Source organism: Phaethon lepturus, unplaced genomic scaffold (genome assembly GCF_000687285.1).
Source record: "Phaethon lepturus isolate BGI_N335 unplaced genomic scaffold, ASM68728v1 scaffold22212, whole genome shotgun sequence".
Taxonomy (NCBI): domain Eukaryota; kingdom Metazoa; phylum Chordata; class Aves; order Phaethontiformes; family Phaethontidae; genus Phaethon; species Phaethon lepturus.
The window spans coordinates 33,399-48,166 of record NW_010521887.1 but is presented as its reverse complement, the minus strand read 5'-3'; the positions used below and the strand labels follow the sequence as shown (position 1 = coordinate 48,166).

Below are 14,768 nucleotides of genomic sequence, written 5' to 3'. Positions count from 1 at the left end.
TCTTTCCCTCCCGTCCTTTTTTCTTTTGATAATAATAATACAAACCCTAATTAGGATGCACCAGGGCAAGGTTGCTAGGAATTCAGCTGTCTTACGGAGAGGGCAAGCCGGTGTGGTGGGCAAGCCGGTGTGGCTGGGAAGCCCCACTGAACTCGTGTGTTTCAAGATTGGGCTCATGAATAGACCTCACCCTTCAAGTTTTTTTGGTATATGGTAGCTAAATTAGAATATCTCTCTTTATGTGTGCTTATTCTTTTGGTGGATTGTGTATCTATTGAAGTATATGATTCTTACACTGTATACACTGAATCTTTGCTTATTAATAGCAGTCAGTAAATCATCACCTTCGTTCAGGGAATGGTGAGCTGTATGGATTTTAATAACACTTGCATCTATGAAACAAGACTGTTCTCACCAGCTCGGTAACACTTTAGAGTCTAGTAAATAGATTTGTATTTGAAAATACTGCAGTCTGTTAAAGCTCAGTGACTTCTGAGCGTCTGCCGCTGACCCAGCCCCTGTGGGTTGTTAGCTTGGGACTGGTAGCTTAAATGCTGCTAAATTAATTAGAATGTTTGAAAGTATTTGTCTCCAGATAGCATCTTTTAAAATAACATTGTCTGATTTTCAGATAACAAGTTCCACTAATTTGAATTTGTTAGCCTTTAACTAGATAACAAACTCATTAAACATTTTAAAATTTCCTAATGATACAATGAATCAGATTGGCAACATTGCTCTTACTATTGGTATTTCAAATAACAGTAAACATTTGAGTTAAGAAATGTAGAGGGAACAGAGAAGACTACGTAAGAGTAACTTCTTTTTGTCAAATGGAGTTGTCCCTCCCCCTTTATTTTTTTTTTTTTAAGTATACCTGAAAAGGAATGCCTAAGCTTCTCTTAGAGAAACAAATTATTTTTTAACTTCTTAAAATCCACATTCCAGTGGGTTTGCAAAGACACAATTCTCCATGTCTTGGAGAAGATTGGAATAATGGATATCCAGGAAATGATCTGTACTGCTGGCTACTCTAATGGCCGATGGCAAAAATCTTATTTTTTCTGAAGTAGGGAAAAGAGCCTTTATTTTGCTGGCATTCCCATCTTCATTTGCACGCTGTCATCTGCAGCCACAACCCAAAATTACAGACCCCTCTGCTGCACTGAAATGAGCAACTAGGAAGTAATATGCAACAGAAATCTTCTTGTGCCTTGTTTTGGTATAACTCAAGAATTTGACAAACCGGAGATGTTCAAACACAGTTGACAGAAATCATTGGCGATAATGGAGGAGGAGAGAGGGCGAGACAGCTGGCTGATGAAGGGTATGGTCAGTATAAGGCATAGAAGGAGTTAGTGATATAGCACCAGGTAACTGTTCAAGTGGTCATGTTGGCTTCCGGGAAAAGTTGTTGTTAGCCAGATTTTTAGAACTCTTGTGGAGTTTCCTCTGATATCAGTTTGTTTTAAAAACTGCTCCAAATTTAAACCTGGCACTGCACTGGCTTGTAGGAGGGCAAGAATACATCGTGTGGTTTTAGAGGCTCTTTCCTTCTTCTGCTTTAGTCCTGTGAAGGTTGGCTGTTTGCTGGCAGCAACAATGACAGCGATAAAGATGATGCTTGTGTTTTTGGTTCCTCTTTGTGCTGCTGAACATTTCCTTTGCCTGTTTGTAGGCCGTGAGGTTAGACAGCAGCATGCAAAGACCAGAAGTGTCAGCTTATTCTTTTCACCCATTTCAACCCAATAATCTAAGAAATCAAACCAGCTGCGTCCCATGGGAAAGCTTGGTGTTTAATTAGCCACCAGCCTGGGGTTGTGCACTCACCGTGGGGACTAATTTGCCACCCGGTGTGAAGCGCTGCCCCCACAGGTGTCAGCTGGGCGGCTGGGAAGCAGCCCAGGCAGGTGTTCCTGCTGCTGCTGCTCGATGGAGAGCACGCTGGCCGGAGGAGATGTGGTCAGGCTAGGAATGCGATATGGGAAAATGGGGCTCTCAGCCCTGCCTCCCAGTCTTCCCAGCAATGCAAGAATTCATAGCATCTCTCCTTTTGTTATCCAAACCGATGCTATCCTCTCATTGCCCTGGTAAATATCAGCAGCTCTGATCTGAAATGAGCGGTATCTCAAGGATTTGAGACTATACCAAACCTATCTTTCTGATGCCATTCAACAGCCTCTCCCCTTAAATCTGACTGCAAATATACCTCTTACGGTTTTGAGAGCCCTTCAATCCACTGATAACTCAGAAAAACCACTCCACGTAGCTCTACTGCTCTACTGATTTTTTTCTTAATTCCAGTTGAAGTCGTCTTGTCTTCTCCCAGACCGGGATTCTTCAGGCCCAGAGATGTCCATTATACTCTATTTATTCCAACACATTTCCTTCAAGTGTGGCCATAGCTTTGTGCTGAAATCTTAATTCTATCCTTGCTGCTTACAAGTAAGACGACACCCCAGGTTCTGTGTGCTGAGCAAGCCCAGCATTAATAGCTGGAGGAAAAAAAGGCTGTGCCGATGTAGTATGAGCAACTCTGTCCATCAGCTGAGCTCTCCTTCAAGGCAGATATTATTGGCCAAATTCAGTGCTTTTCCACAGGCACTACACAGAGCAGTTCTCCTAGTTTATGTCACTAGAGAGGTATATCCTAGAGGAACCTGAGGTACTGTTGCCTACAGAACAGCTCTAGCATAGCTGGAAAGTACAGAATTACCAGAGCCTTCCATTTCTCTTTCAGTGCTTCTCAGAGCTCCATACGTGTTATGTCCCTACGCTGACACAAACCGACGTTTTGGAGCTGGAAGCTGGTGCTGAGTCTTTGCCTATCTGCAGAGAGAGCACTGGTAACAGCAACTGAACACTGTGTCTGAAAAGAGTAAAGCAGCTTGGTTAGAGAGCCAGGTACCAGACATTTGTGCAAGACTGCCTGTGAGGCATTGCTGGGGCATGAGGGGGGACAAACCATCAATGCATATGTTCAAGAAGCCCGTATCTTTGCTAAGTTTTTTTAATCCCACATCAAGTCCAGCTCCAGTGCTCCTAATGCCACATCTCCCCTCATCTCTATCCCTCAGGCAACTCTCTAATCTCTTTGACATGCACATTCTGTCTAGTGGCTTTTCTTTACAAATGTCTTTTGTGTTTTGATCCCCCTCCTTTGTGTGTGAATTCCTTCTTTTTCTTTCTGCTGTCCTCGTTGTGCTTGCTAGCTAGATTCGGCGTGTAATGCTATTAGATTGGGATAATCCATGCTTGGTTTATCTGTGTGACTGTCTCTGAAGATTAGTGAAAACCAATGTTATGGGCTAGATAAAGTGAACTGGTTCAGAAGAGCTCTTCTGTCAGTCTGGAGATGCTCAGGAAAATGACAGCAGATTTTCATTAACCAGATTTGAGTGTAATGTCTTGTAATTTACTTGTGCCCTGTTGGGATACATGTGCTTCGAGGAGACAGACGAGCTGCAATGCAGTACTTTTTACCCGGTTCACTTCTGCAGGACTGGACAGAACTGAAATCAGCTTAGTGCAAGTATGGCAAAGTGCCTGTGGAGCATGTTTTGTTTGTTGTTTGGTAATGAATTGAGTTTTGTGAGTGTTCTACAGCTGGAGGGTTGTCTGGGAGTTTGAATTTTCTTGACTGAGACTTTGCAATAACTTTCCTGGCTAGGATCCATTTTGATGCTGTCTGCAGCAGTGGTGCAAGGAACATACTTCAGTCAGATCTATAGATGTAACTTGAGTTTCAACGTACACAATCCATCTATGAAAGAAGCATAAAATCCTTGTCTGTGCTGTTTTGCCCCTTTAATAGCCTCTGCTTGCTCTCCTTGCATGTTGATTACCTGTGGTGTTTGAGATTGTCTGGGAGAGGACAGTAGAGTCTGCCGGATGATGTAGGCTGCCTGGCTAAAGCTCTATAAATAGCTCCTTCTTTGCAGCGTCTGGGAGGACAGCACAGAATTATGTTTTTCTTGCTCTTATGTTAGTGGCAGGCCACTCTGTAGCAAGCGTGGGGCTTCTTGCTGGCAGTCCTTGGTCTTTTGGTGGTTTCCTGAAGAGAATGGCTTAGAGAGCAGCAGTGCTGGGGAGGACAGTCTGTGCCTGGCAGGCTGGCTCTGGGGAAGGGAGTCACAATCCCCTGCAGTGAGATCCCGTTTCTAAATCTCTTTCGCAGGTGTGGAATGTGCTGTTAACATCAATGAGTGTGAGGAGGGTCCCTGCAAGAACGGAGCTGTCTGTGAGGATGGCATTGCTGACTATACCTGCCACTGTGCCCCTAGCCAGGATGGCATTATATGGGGAGGGAAGAACTGCTCTGTCAAGCTCACTGGGTGCCAGACGCACGACTGCCAAAATGAGGCCTTGTGCATCCCAACCTACCAAGCTGAGAGCCACGGCCACCTGTGCCAGTGCCAGCCTGGTTTCTATGATGCCACATGCTCAACACCAACAACGTTTTCCTTTGCTTCCAGAGGGTATCTCCTCATTGAGCTGCCCGTGAACAATCAGAGCAGGAGGGATGTAGCAGGAGATCAGCTTGCCAGCGTGTCCCTCCGATTCCGAACTACCTTGCCCAGCGCTATCCTTTTTTACCGAGGCCATGAAGCTGAATACTTGTTCCTGGAGCTCTTTGATGGCATTCTACATGCAGGACTGAAGAGGGAGGATGTTGGGTACCCACTGCTGCTGGAGGGGCTGAGAGTTGATGATGGCCAGTGGCATAAAGTTGAAGTTGTTCTGCACAGCACGGTGCAGCTAAAGCTCTGGCATGACTCTTGTGATGCAGGTGTCTGCCTGCAGAGCTCTCCTGTCCCACTTGGCACTGCTTTGATCCCGCATGCCTTCCTGAACATGTATATTGGAGGTACTGAGGATCCGATGGCCAACAACACACAGAGCCAGCAAGGCTTTGTTGGCTGCCTGGAAGACTTCCAGGTAGATGCTGAAGCTGTGCTCCCGGTGCATCTGCCTGTGGGTGAGTCCTCCCCAGTGAAGCAGGGCTGTGACCGAACAGAGTGGTGCCTCTCCCAGCCCTGCTTTCATGGCGGGCTGTGCGTGGACCTTTGGGCAACCTTCAGGTGCGACTGTTCCAGGCCTTATGGAGGCCCAGCTTGCTCATATGGTAAGTGCCACGTAATTTACATCTGCCAGCTCCTCTGCCAGTCGGTGCTTTAGAGATACTAGATGAGCATTGATTATAGCTCTGGAAGCAGCGTTTTCTGCTTGACCACTAGAAAACTAAAGCAAAACCCTCTGTAAATAAAATTCTCATTGATCTCTTTTCTGTCACTTGCTCCTGCAGGAATGATTGTCAGTTTTGTGGTGCAGATATTATTCCTTATTGAGCCAGAGGCTCTGACTTCATCTTTATATCAGATCAATGCGATTGCAGGAGTTTGTTTTAGTGTGAAAAGTTGATCTTAAGCTTCTGAGTTAAGGATGAATAGGAATGTATTGCTTTATAGATAAAACACAAAGTGTTAAAGGAAGCAGACAATTTTGAGTTAAAATCATATCTATTTGCATATATTAATATTGTTCCAGTTTTTTTGTTTCACCCCTGGCAAGTACGAACTTGCTCTGCTGTTACCAAATTTACAAAATTTAAAAGCAACTTTGTAAGTCCTTGAGTCAGCCTGCTAGATAGCAAGGACTCTGCTAGACCTGTTTTTCCCTCTTCTGCTACTTGGGTGCTTGAATTCATGCCCTCCAGAGAATGCAAGGATACGTTCACCTACGTCTTAATTTTACTGATCTGGGTGGGTAGAGAGCATAGTAACTCTGATGCATGTTGAAACTGCTGGGAAGAAAGGTCTTGCCTCATTCGTAAGGAGTTACAGCTTAGAATATCCCTGTTCCAGCTGCATTCCTCTTGTCTTTGAGCTGATGTGCATTTCTTTTCTCTTCCAGAGCGCCCAGCAGCAACATTTGGCCTAGAGAATTCCACCAGCTTTGCCTCTTTCACCCTTTCTGATAGCCTTGGTGCAAACTTCAATATCTCCTTTTTCATTCGTAGTCGGAAACCTAATGGTTTGCTATTGCAAATTGGCAACGAAACTGACCCCTGCCTCACCATATACTTGAAGAATGGCAAGCTGAAGATAGAGATGCTATCTACAGATACTGTGACATTTCCAGAAAATTTAGTTGATGGGAGGAGACATTTGGTAGATCTGTCTTTCCAAGGAGGAATTGTTGGTGCTTACCAATCAGACACATATCTGGAGCTAGGACAGCTTGAAGCAAGACCTCTTTTAGCTGGTTATGAAGTGTATATTGGTGGACATCCTAACCCAGATAGCGTTGATATGTGGGGAGGCTATTTTAAAGGCTGTTTGCAAGACATGCAGCTGAACAGCCACCAAATACAGTTTTTCCAGGTTGAGAACTACAGTCTGCCGCAGGAACTCAATAGGACTCAAAGTGGTAATCTTGTGAATGGTTGCATCTCTGATAACACCTGCAAGGTATGATGTCTCTCATTTGTCTCTACATGTGTGCAGTTGTTTATTATAGTTCTGCGATTATGGAACAGTTTGATTCTTGCTGATATCAGGAAGATGAGAAGTTTAAGTATTGAAAGACACATGGTCCCATAGGCTCCTACTTCACTCAATATACTACATACAATTCATACAATTTCAGCACCAAGTTTTCTCTAGCTCCCCTGTGTTTTTTGTAGTTTGTAGGACTTGGGTAGTCCTGCTCTTGTGCTGCCCATTTCCGTTTTGCCGAGCCCACACACGCGTTCCAGACTCCACCCTCTAACCAGTAACTTTTCCAGCTCCTCCCTTCATGCTGTTTCAATTGCACAACAACCTCTTCCCCCAGGAGTTCGCTGCTTCAGCAACAACAGTTCAAGGAACTGTCTCCGTGGTGCCCTTGGAGCAGAATCTCTCTCTCCTTTATGCCGCATGTGAAGGTGGGGAGGCTGTACTCCCTAACTTTGCCCTTCTTGCTCATGGTGCTATGAAGTGTTGCCACGCCTCTGGTATTGAGTGTGTCGTCCTAGTGACAGAACTTTGTGAGGTTTTCAGGAGCGTTGCAGCTTGTTTCATCTGTTTCTCACCTTTGCTTTTGTGTTTTGTTCTTGTCCAAACCGATGGAGCTCTGCCTGGGGAGTTTCTGTTGACAGCACTGCACACAGGGTAGAGTCTCAGGAGTTGCTTGTACAGAGACCCTTCTACTTCCTTCACTGCTGTTGAGTCACTATTTTAATTACCCTTCTTTCTTGATGCAAGCGCTGCTTGTACTAATCTTTGTCACATTTTCTTCTACCAAATTCTCTTTGATCCAAAGATGAATTACACTGCTTCTAAATTCCGCTATTTTGTTTTTCAGTCTGAACCATGTCAGAATGGTGGCAGATGCATTGTCACTTGGAATGATTTCCATTGCAGCTGTCCAGCAAATTTCACTGGGAAATTTTGTGAAGAGAGGGTCTGGTGTGAAAGTGACCCATGTCCTGAAGCTACCACCTGTGTAGATGTTCTAGCAGGATATGTATGTAAGTACTGTTCTCCACTTACGTGTTGGTAAAATCTCTAATTCACTGCCTATAATCGGTATTCCTAGTTTGTACTGTTGCAATAAATATAAACACATGCTGCAAAAAGGAAATGGAATGATGCCCAGGTACACGCTCCTGCAGGCAGCATGCACTTTCTGGATTTACCACCAGGTTGTGATAGAGCAAAGATGGTACTCAAAGATGTTTTATTCTTTTACTTTGACTTGATCAGGGGGGAACCTATCCACTTTTGTGGAGTGATTGCCTACCTTATTATCGTTGCAGCGCAAGGGCCATCCTGCTCTCTGTAATGTTCAGCTATTTCTAGAGTCTCAGGTTATTTCACCAAGTAGGACCCAATTAAGTATTGCAAATATGTCTCAGTCTTCTTCTAAGACAGAACTGTGGACAATGAAGAACGCTAGCTAATGGTGCCCTGATGTGGAGGGAGTGTTATCTAGTGGCTAGAAAGTGTCCTGGAACTCAGGATGTTGGGGTGTTCCTAGCTCTGCCACTGGCTGCCTCAGCAGCTTTGGATGCATTACTTTCCTGATCTATGTTCTAGTTTTTCTAGAAGTAAAAGGGCAATAGTTGTATTTTTGTGAGTGCTGTGAGACTGAGGAGTAAAAGTTGCTCTTGTGTAGCAATAACAATAATATTATTATTAGAGGTGCAATTGTAAACAGGAAGAGCTTTAAGGATGCCAGGAGGTAGGCCTGTAATCCTACTCACACTAAGCTTACATGATTCTTAAGGGAGAGAACCTGTCAGGAGTTTTGCCATTGGTCTGTCTCAAACACGACACCAACCGTCTTCCAAATCCCTTATGCTCTACCCCTTTATTTATAGGTCTGGCTAATGCAACATTTAATAGTTATGCTGCCATTGAATTTACCACAAATACGTCAGTGACTAGAACTCTGAGCAGTCTCCACGTGGATTTCAGAACCAGGGATGAAGATGCTGTTTTGCTTCGGGCTGTGGAAGAAGTGGATTCCCTCCAGATAGCCATTAAGAACTCCTCCCTGCTTGTTGACATCAGGAGTGGGAATAGCATCGAAGGTGTCAGCTTCCTGAGTCAGAAGTCTGTCACGGATGGTGCCTGGCACACCATCTCTGTGTCCATGGAAGAGCCGTCTGCGCTTTCCTCCAGATGGCTGGTGCGTTTGGATGGGTCTGCTAATGTGACTCTGCAGGGAAGTGCTGGGAACTTGGACTTCCTAAAGAACAGTGCAGCAATTGTTCTAGCTGAAAATTTCACTGGCTGCCTAGGACAAGTGAGAATAGGGGGGATCTACCTGCCGTTCACTGCCCATCTCTTGTACCCCCAGCCAGAACAGTTCCAGCAGTCCAGCAGGCGGGCCATCCAGCTGGGCTGCACTGGGGCTGATGTTTGTGCTTCTAGCCCTTGCCTCAATGCTGGCACCTGCCAGGACTTGTTCAATTCCTTCAGCTGTGCCTGCAGTGCTGGCTGGGGAGGGCTGCTGTGCGAGTCTAACATTGATGACTGCCAGTCAAACCCGTGTGTTCATGGGGACTGTGTCGATGCAGTAGCAGATTTTCAGTGTGAATGCTTCCGGGGGTTCATTGGGAAGAAGTGTGACATCAACGTCGATGACTGTGTGCGGCACCAGTGCCTAAATGGAGCTACCTGCATTGATGGGGTTTATGGCTACTCCTGCAAGTGCCCTCCTCAGTATTCCGGACCTCGCTGCGAGTAAGTGCCTTGGTTGATTTGATCCAGGGGTCAGAGGAGCCCCCAGGTAAATTGCACTTTTACTTTGGGACACTTTGGGAAAATTTTTCATTGCAAGTATCTGGTACATGAAGTGCCTAAATTCTGCTGTGAATTGGAAGGTACTGTCCAGGTCCAGATCCTCACTGAAAGGTGCTCAGCCTCATACAGGATAAGGATCCTTCCTTTTTATGTGGGTTATTCCCATGCCACATTTCAGAGATGTTTAAAGTGACATCAGTCTCCTCCAGGATTTGACTCCCCTTGGCATATTCCTGTATTGATTTAAAGCAAAACAGGACAAACAAAAAAACTCTGCTGGCCTACTTATGAAATGAAGGGAGTCCCCCAGCCCCCGGCGGATGGAGCACGCTGTATTCTGAAGTTTTGGGTGCACCAAATACCCTGGAGTGATAGAAATGGTCCCAGTGAGGATAGGGTCCTGGGCAGAGTGCAGAAGAGGGACAATCAAAGCTCTGCTGGGAATGCTGGTTTTGATAAACCTTTGATGCTGGGTTTATAGAGATTACCTGTAGCAGGCGTTCCTAACTGTGTTATTGTTCTACTAGTGGTACCCAGCCAACTTTCAAGCCATACTTGGCCTGCCTGTGAGCAGGATGCTGCCAGTGCTAATGAAGGTGTCCATTGCTACTACCTCTGCAAAAACAAGCCTTACCCTGACAAGTATTTTCCTATAATATTATAGATAAAAATGCATGTGCGCTCCTTGACTGATTAACAGCATTCCTTCAAGGAAGGGCTCAGTTGAATTTTGTGGCATTGGCCCAAAGAATAAGGGCATTGTTTCTGTGTATTGGTTAAAAAAAAGTCTTTGAGTATCCTGCTCCTTATCAAATGTGTACTGGGAGAAGAAAGTTTCTTCACCCATCACCTTACTGCCTGTGCTGCTTAGCAGTGCACATTTCATGATTGGTCCATGGAGCTCACATAAAATTTGGGAAATAGGTATGGAGTCAGGGGAAGGGCTGGTTCTGTTTTGGGGTTTTTTTTTGTAATAAGGTCTATATTTATAACATTTGTGTTAGTTTGGAAAAAGTCCAGCATATTTTAGTCACAAAGGTATGTCTTATATTGGTAAAGGAAGTAGGAATCAACATGTTACTTAGACTTCCATTTACTTGAGCATATTCAAATTGAACATGGAGAGAAACACTTACTTGGCTGAGCTTCAGTCACCTAATCTACCCCGGCTGAATTTCCTGTTCATTCTGGTGTAGACGGTTATCTGGTACTTGCATTATCCCTTTCGTGGCCTAGCTATGTGCAGTCTGGTATTCCAACAGTATCCTGTCTCTGTTTGTATCAGCAAGAACAGGCAACTGAGAGGAAAGTCCTAGTACTGGTACATCTTCTGCATGGGCATGCTTAAAGTAATACTCTGATATTATGGATGATTTCTGAGCCTATTTCCTTCTCTACTTGTGTCAAACTCCTTCCTAGAAATACCAGTGACTCTGCTGATGACCCTCACCAGCCCAGTCTCCACCAAGTCTGAGTACGCTTTTACCTTCCCCCAAAACTGACTGCTCTAAAGGCTGTCTCTTGCTTTTCCCAGATGGCCGTTCCCACCTGAGCAATGTGGTAAGAACTTCACCTGTCTGAACGGTGGCAAGTGCATCAGTGAGACCTGGGGAGCCAACTGCACTTGCAAGCCAGGTTTCACTGGAAGGAAGTAAGTGCTGTTTTTCTGGTGCCTGCAAAGGAGCTAGTGCTCCAATTCTTACATCAGTGGGGTGGCTGAGCAGGTTCGAATGCTTCATCCTCTTATATATCCTTTTGCCATTCAAACAACTGCTCCAAAACCGTAAACTAGCTGTTATTTTTAGAAGAGGCAGGCTTGAGATGATCCTGCTGACAATACCAATTTTTGCAGCGTGCACTGTTTCCACGTTGTTCTTGTGCCTCATGAGAATTCGTTAACTGTGCTAGCAACTCATACTGGCTTCAGTCACACAGAAATGACAAAAGGATTGGTATGAATGGGTGAAAATTTCCTGTTGTTGGACCCTGGAGAAGCACCTGAAAAAGATACAACAGGAAGTTTTCAAAAAGATGAGGCTTTTGTAGGCTGTGTGATCTTATGTCATATGGCACAAGAACATATGTGAGAAATTTCAATTTAATTCTAATACACTTTTCCTTTCCAGTTGTCAAATTAATATAAACGAGTGTGATCCAAACCCTTGCCAGAACGGAGGTACGTGTCAAGACTCTGAGAACAAATACGAGTGTTTGTGCAGTGCCAGCTACACGGGGGAGCGCTGTGACATTAACGTAAGCACTGTCTATTCTTCCAGCCTGTGCGTTGTGAGGAGCAGCGGAAGTAGGCTTGGCAGAGTCCTGGGGTACCGGGGTATTAGTGAGACTGCCTACGTGTTGCATAGTGCCCTGCGTGTGTCCTGGCTAAAGCACGCTGGTAAGCACACTTAGGAAATCAGCTGGTACCAAAGAAACCTGAAGTGTGAAATTATTTTTCCTTTGCAGTGCTGTTGCATGGTAGTCTCCCAGCATGTAAGCAACTGCAGCAAATACTTTTCAGTATCTGCATGGGCTGCCCTATGGTTTTCAGGGCTGCTCCTGTACCTTCCTTTAGATGTTACAACTCCTTTAGTAGTTATCAAACTACTGCAGTTGGACCTGTAGAAAGGAGATACTACTTCTCTCTCTCCTGCAGTTTCCTGGAGAACAGAATTTCACCTGGCATTTTATCTTGGATGAGATAGTTGCAAAGCACCTTCCCTCTCCAAAAATCATCTGGGTAGAAATGGATGTGTTTGGAGAAGGGTAGTCAGATGAAGTCAAGCTAAAAGTGATTCAAGTACAAGTTAAAGCAGCATCCTTTATCTGCTGCGTCTGCTTCTGACCCAGTGGGCCAGGTGGATGGGCAGCCTCAGCGATGCTTTTCCTTTTCTGTGTAAGCAAAGCATTAGCATTGCTGTTTGAGGCTGGAATCCTTCCTGTGTGGAAGCTGGTAAATCATACACTTGCTCTTTCTCTGTAAAGCTATTGCACGGACAGGCAGCTTGTCTGGTAACCTGGGAATGTACTAACCCGTACTGCATGGAAAAGGCTGTGCGCCAAGGTGGGGGTTGCTGCTGTTGCTGTTACTAAGGGTTCTGTATGCACGTGCCATGAGGTCTCTCCTGACATTTCCAGTTTGCATGCATAGACTTTTTCAGGCATCTCTGCCTCCTCTGTCCCAGGACACTTCTTGTAGATTCCTTGTGTTCGTTTTCATCATCCCCGTAACTCTTTGCAGAACTGTCTGTCTTTTCCCTCTTAAAAGGACAAGTGCCTGTGCCGGGGGGCAGGGAGGAGGACAAGGCGTGGCGGTTGGCTGTGTTTGCTCTTCATGATAGCTGTAGAAGCGAAGGGTTGTTAGCTGCGCTCTCTTGCTCTTTCTCCCTCCCACCAACAGCAGCGAGTACAAGCATGCAGCAGGCGGTCGGGTGGCCTGCTGAAAACCCCTGTAGTGTGACTAATCTGCATGCTGTGCAAAACTAGAACTAACTCCTAGCCCATCGCTTGAGTTTTGGCAGGCTCAAAGAATCAACTTGCACTTAAGTCATTTGAAGATGGCAGAAGGACTTCCAGATACTCTGAGAATATTCCTTCTGTGCTGTATTGCGTTGTGACACTAGCACAGACTGCATGGCGTCCAAAAGCTGTAAATAATCAAGCTTCAGTTCTTTTGGTTTTATCTGTAAGGTGGCAGATACTATTTTTAGCAGTAAGAATGATCTTATTTTTAGGCTTATTGTAACTTTAAAGCTTTCTTTAATGACAAAAATTCCACAGTTTTTAAAATCCTCTGTTGTTGTGTTCCATACTATCCTTAATTCCACCAGAATGTTAATAATACTTATGTGGCTTCATTTATCTCCTCAGTACTTGGGCCTTTTGTCATCCCCATCTCCTGTCCACGTACTGACCTTTTTAACATCCTCCTCTCCTGCAGCAAGTTGTCTTCAAGTCCATAGCATTTTTATGTAGTGTGGACATTAAAGTATGTGCCTTTGTAATTTAAATGTTTTGAGATACGAATTTAAAGAACTTAGTACTCGCCATTCACTATTTTAATTATTTAAAATCTTTTGCCCTAGGATTTCCTAAAGTTCTGGCAAGGTATGTCAGTTCTTGGTTTTGTATCCTAATTTTTCTTCTGGCTTTGAGATTTGTTAACTGTTAAGCCTGAAACTTACTGTACCTCCCTGTCCCAAGGACGTGCTGAATCACAAGTCTGTCTATAATCTTGTTGCAGTGGATACTTCAATAGCTAAAGAAATTCTCTACCTTGCCATCAGAGGCATCATTGAACTTTTTTTTTTTTTTAGTATCATTCCCCTGCTCCGGGAAATTTTCTGGGGTTACTGAAAATTCGCATTACTCTGCATTAACTTTATAGTTTGGTGGTTTGGGGGTTGTTTTTTTTTTTTGGGGGGGGTTTTTTTGCAACGTCAGTTACATCTTTCCTAGTGACACCTACATATCTTAGTCTGATATTGGTAAGGAGGCCCTAAAAAGATTTCCACCATGGGTGCTGAACGTACAGGTCTTTAAATCTTAAGGGGCTGTCCTGCTGTGAAAAACTGTACGCAAAGCAGAGAATATAGTGTGTGGTATTATTTGGACAGTTCCACCTCATCTAACTAGGTCTGACGTGCTGCTCAGCCTCTTCTCTGCCGCTCTTCTAACTGCAAGCAGCAGCTGTGCATCAGCTTCATTAGCAAGTGGTGTACAAGGGACAGTTTGCTTTGTAGCACTTTCGCAGCTCCAGGATCGGTCCCATAAATTGTCTGCATTCAGTTTTGCTGCCTCCATGCCGGTTAGCTGCCCAGCTCAGGAAATCCTCTCCTTTCTTCCTTGTGGTAATTCTGTCCGTGTGCCCTGCATGAATTATTGTAATGGTATTAACTGTTCCATTGGTAAATCTCTGTTTATAACTCTGCCCTGTTGAGATCAACTTTGCCAAAGCTGCCAGTTAAAGAGTGTCATTGATGAGTGTCACTAGTTTTGAATCGGAACGAAAAAATCAGAATGTGTTACTTTCTGTTCTTTGTATTAAAAATAGTCCATTTAAAAAAAAGTAAGTTTGAATGCATTTCAATAAGAGCTTAAAGAATGTACATGAGCATTCTCTGTGCAGGTGCCCTCAAGCCCTGTACTTGTTCCTTGCTTGTTCTTTTCGATCCAGGTACAGATCTTCTGCTTTAAAAAAAAAAATTTCCCTCTAATCTGACCATTTTGGGTACTTCAACTTAAGTTATTGTAACCACTGGAGTTTCATTGTTTCTCCATTAATTTCTTTTACAGAAAGGGACTCCAGGTGCTCTCTTCCCCTCCCCACTAATTGAAGTAGCTGTCCCTGTAGCCTGTGGCTCTTTGCTGCTGCTCAGTATTGGTCTCATATTCATGATTCTCACTGCAAGGAAGAGGCGCCAATCAGAGGGAACCTACAGTCCGAGTCAGCAAGAAGTGGCAGGAGCTCGGTTGGAGATG

At 44.5% G+C, this 14,768-nt stretch overlaps 1 protein-coding gene across 1 annotated transcript in view; it reads left to right on the top strand.

Annotated features, from left to right (window-relative positions):
• Positions 1 to 14,768, top strand: part of LOC104616601 (protein crumbs homolog 2-like) — a 40,192-nt gene that overhangs the window by 24,178 nt on the left and 1,246 nt on the right. Inside the window, exons 7-12 of the mRNA XM_010281658.1 lie at positions 4,178 to 5,125; positions 5,914 to 6,470; positions 7,345 to 7,510; positions 8,363 to 9,230; positions 10,825 to 10,941; positions 11,417 to 11,543. Of these exons, the coding sequence (XP_010279960.1) occupies positions 4,178 to 5,125; positions 5,914 to 6,470; positions 7,345 to 7,510; positions 8,363 to 9,230; positions 10,825 to 10,941; positions 11,417 to 11,543 (2,783 nt within the window). The remainder of the gene's footprint in view (positions 1 to 4,177; positions 5,126 to 5,913; positions 6,471 to 7,344; positions 7,511 to 8,362; positions 9,231 to 10,824; positions 10,942 to 11,416; positions 11,544 to 14,768) is intronic.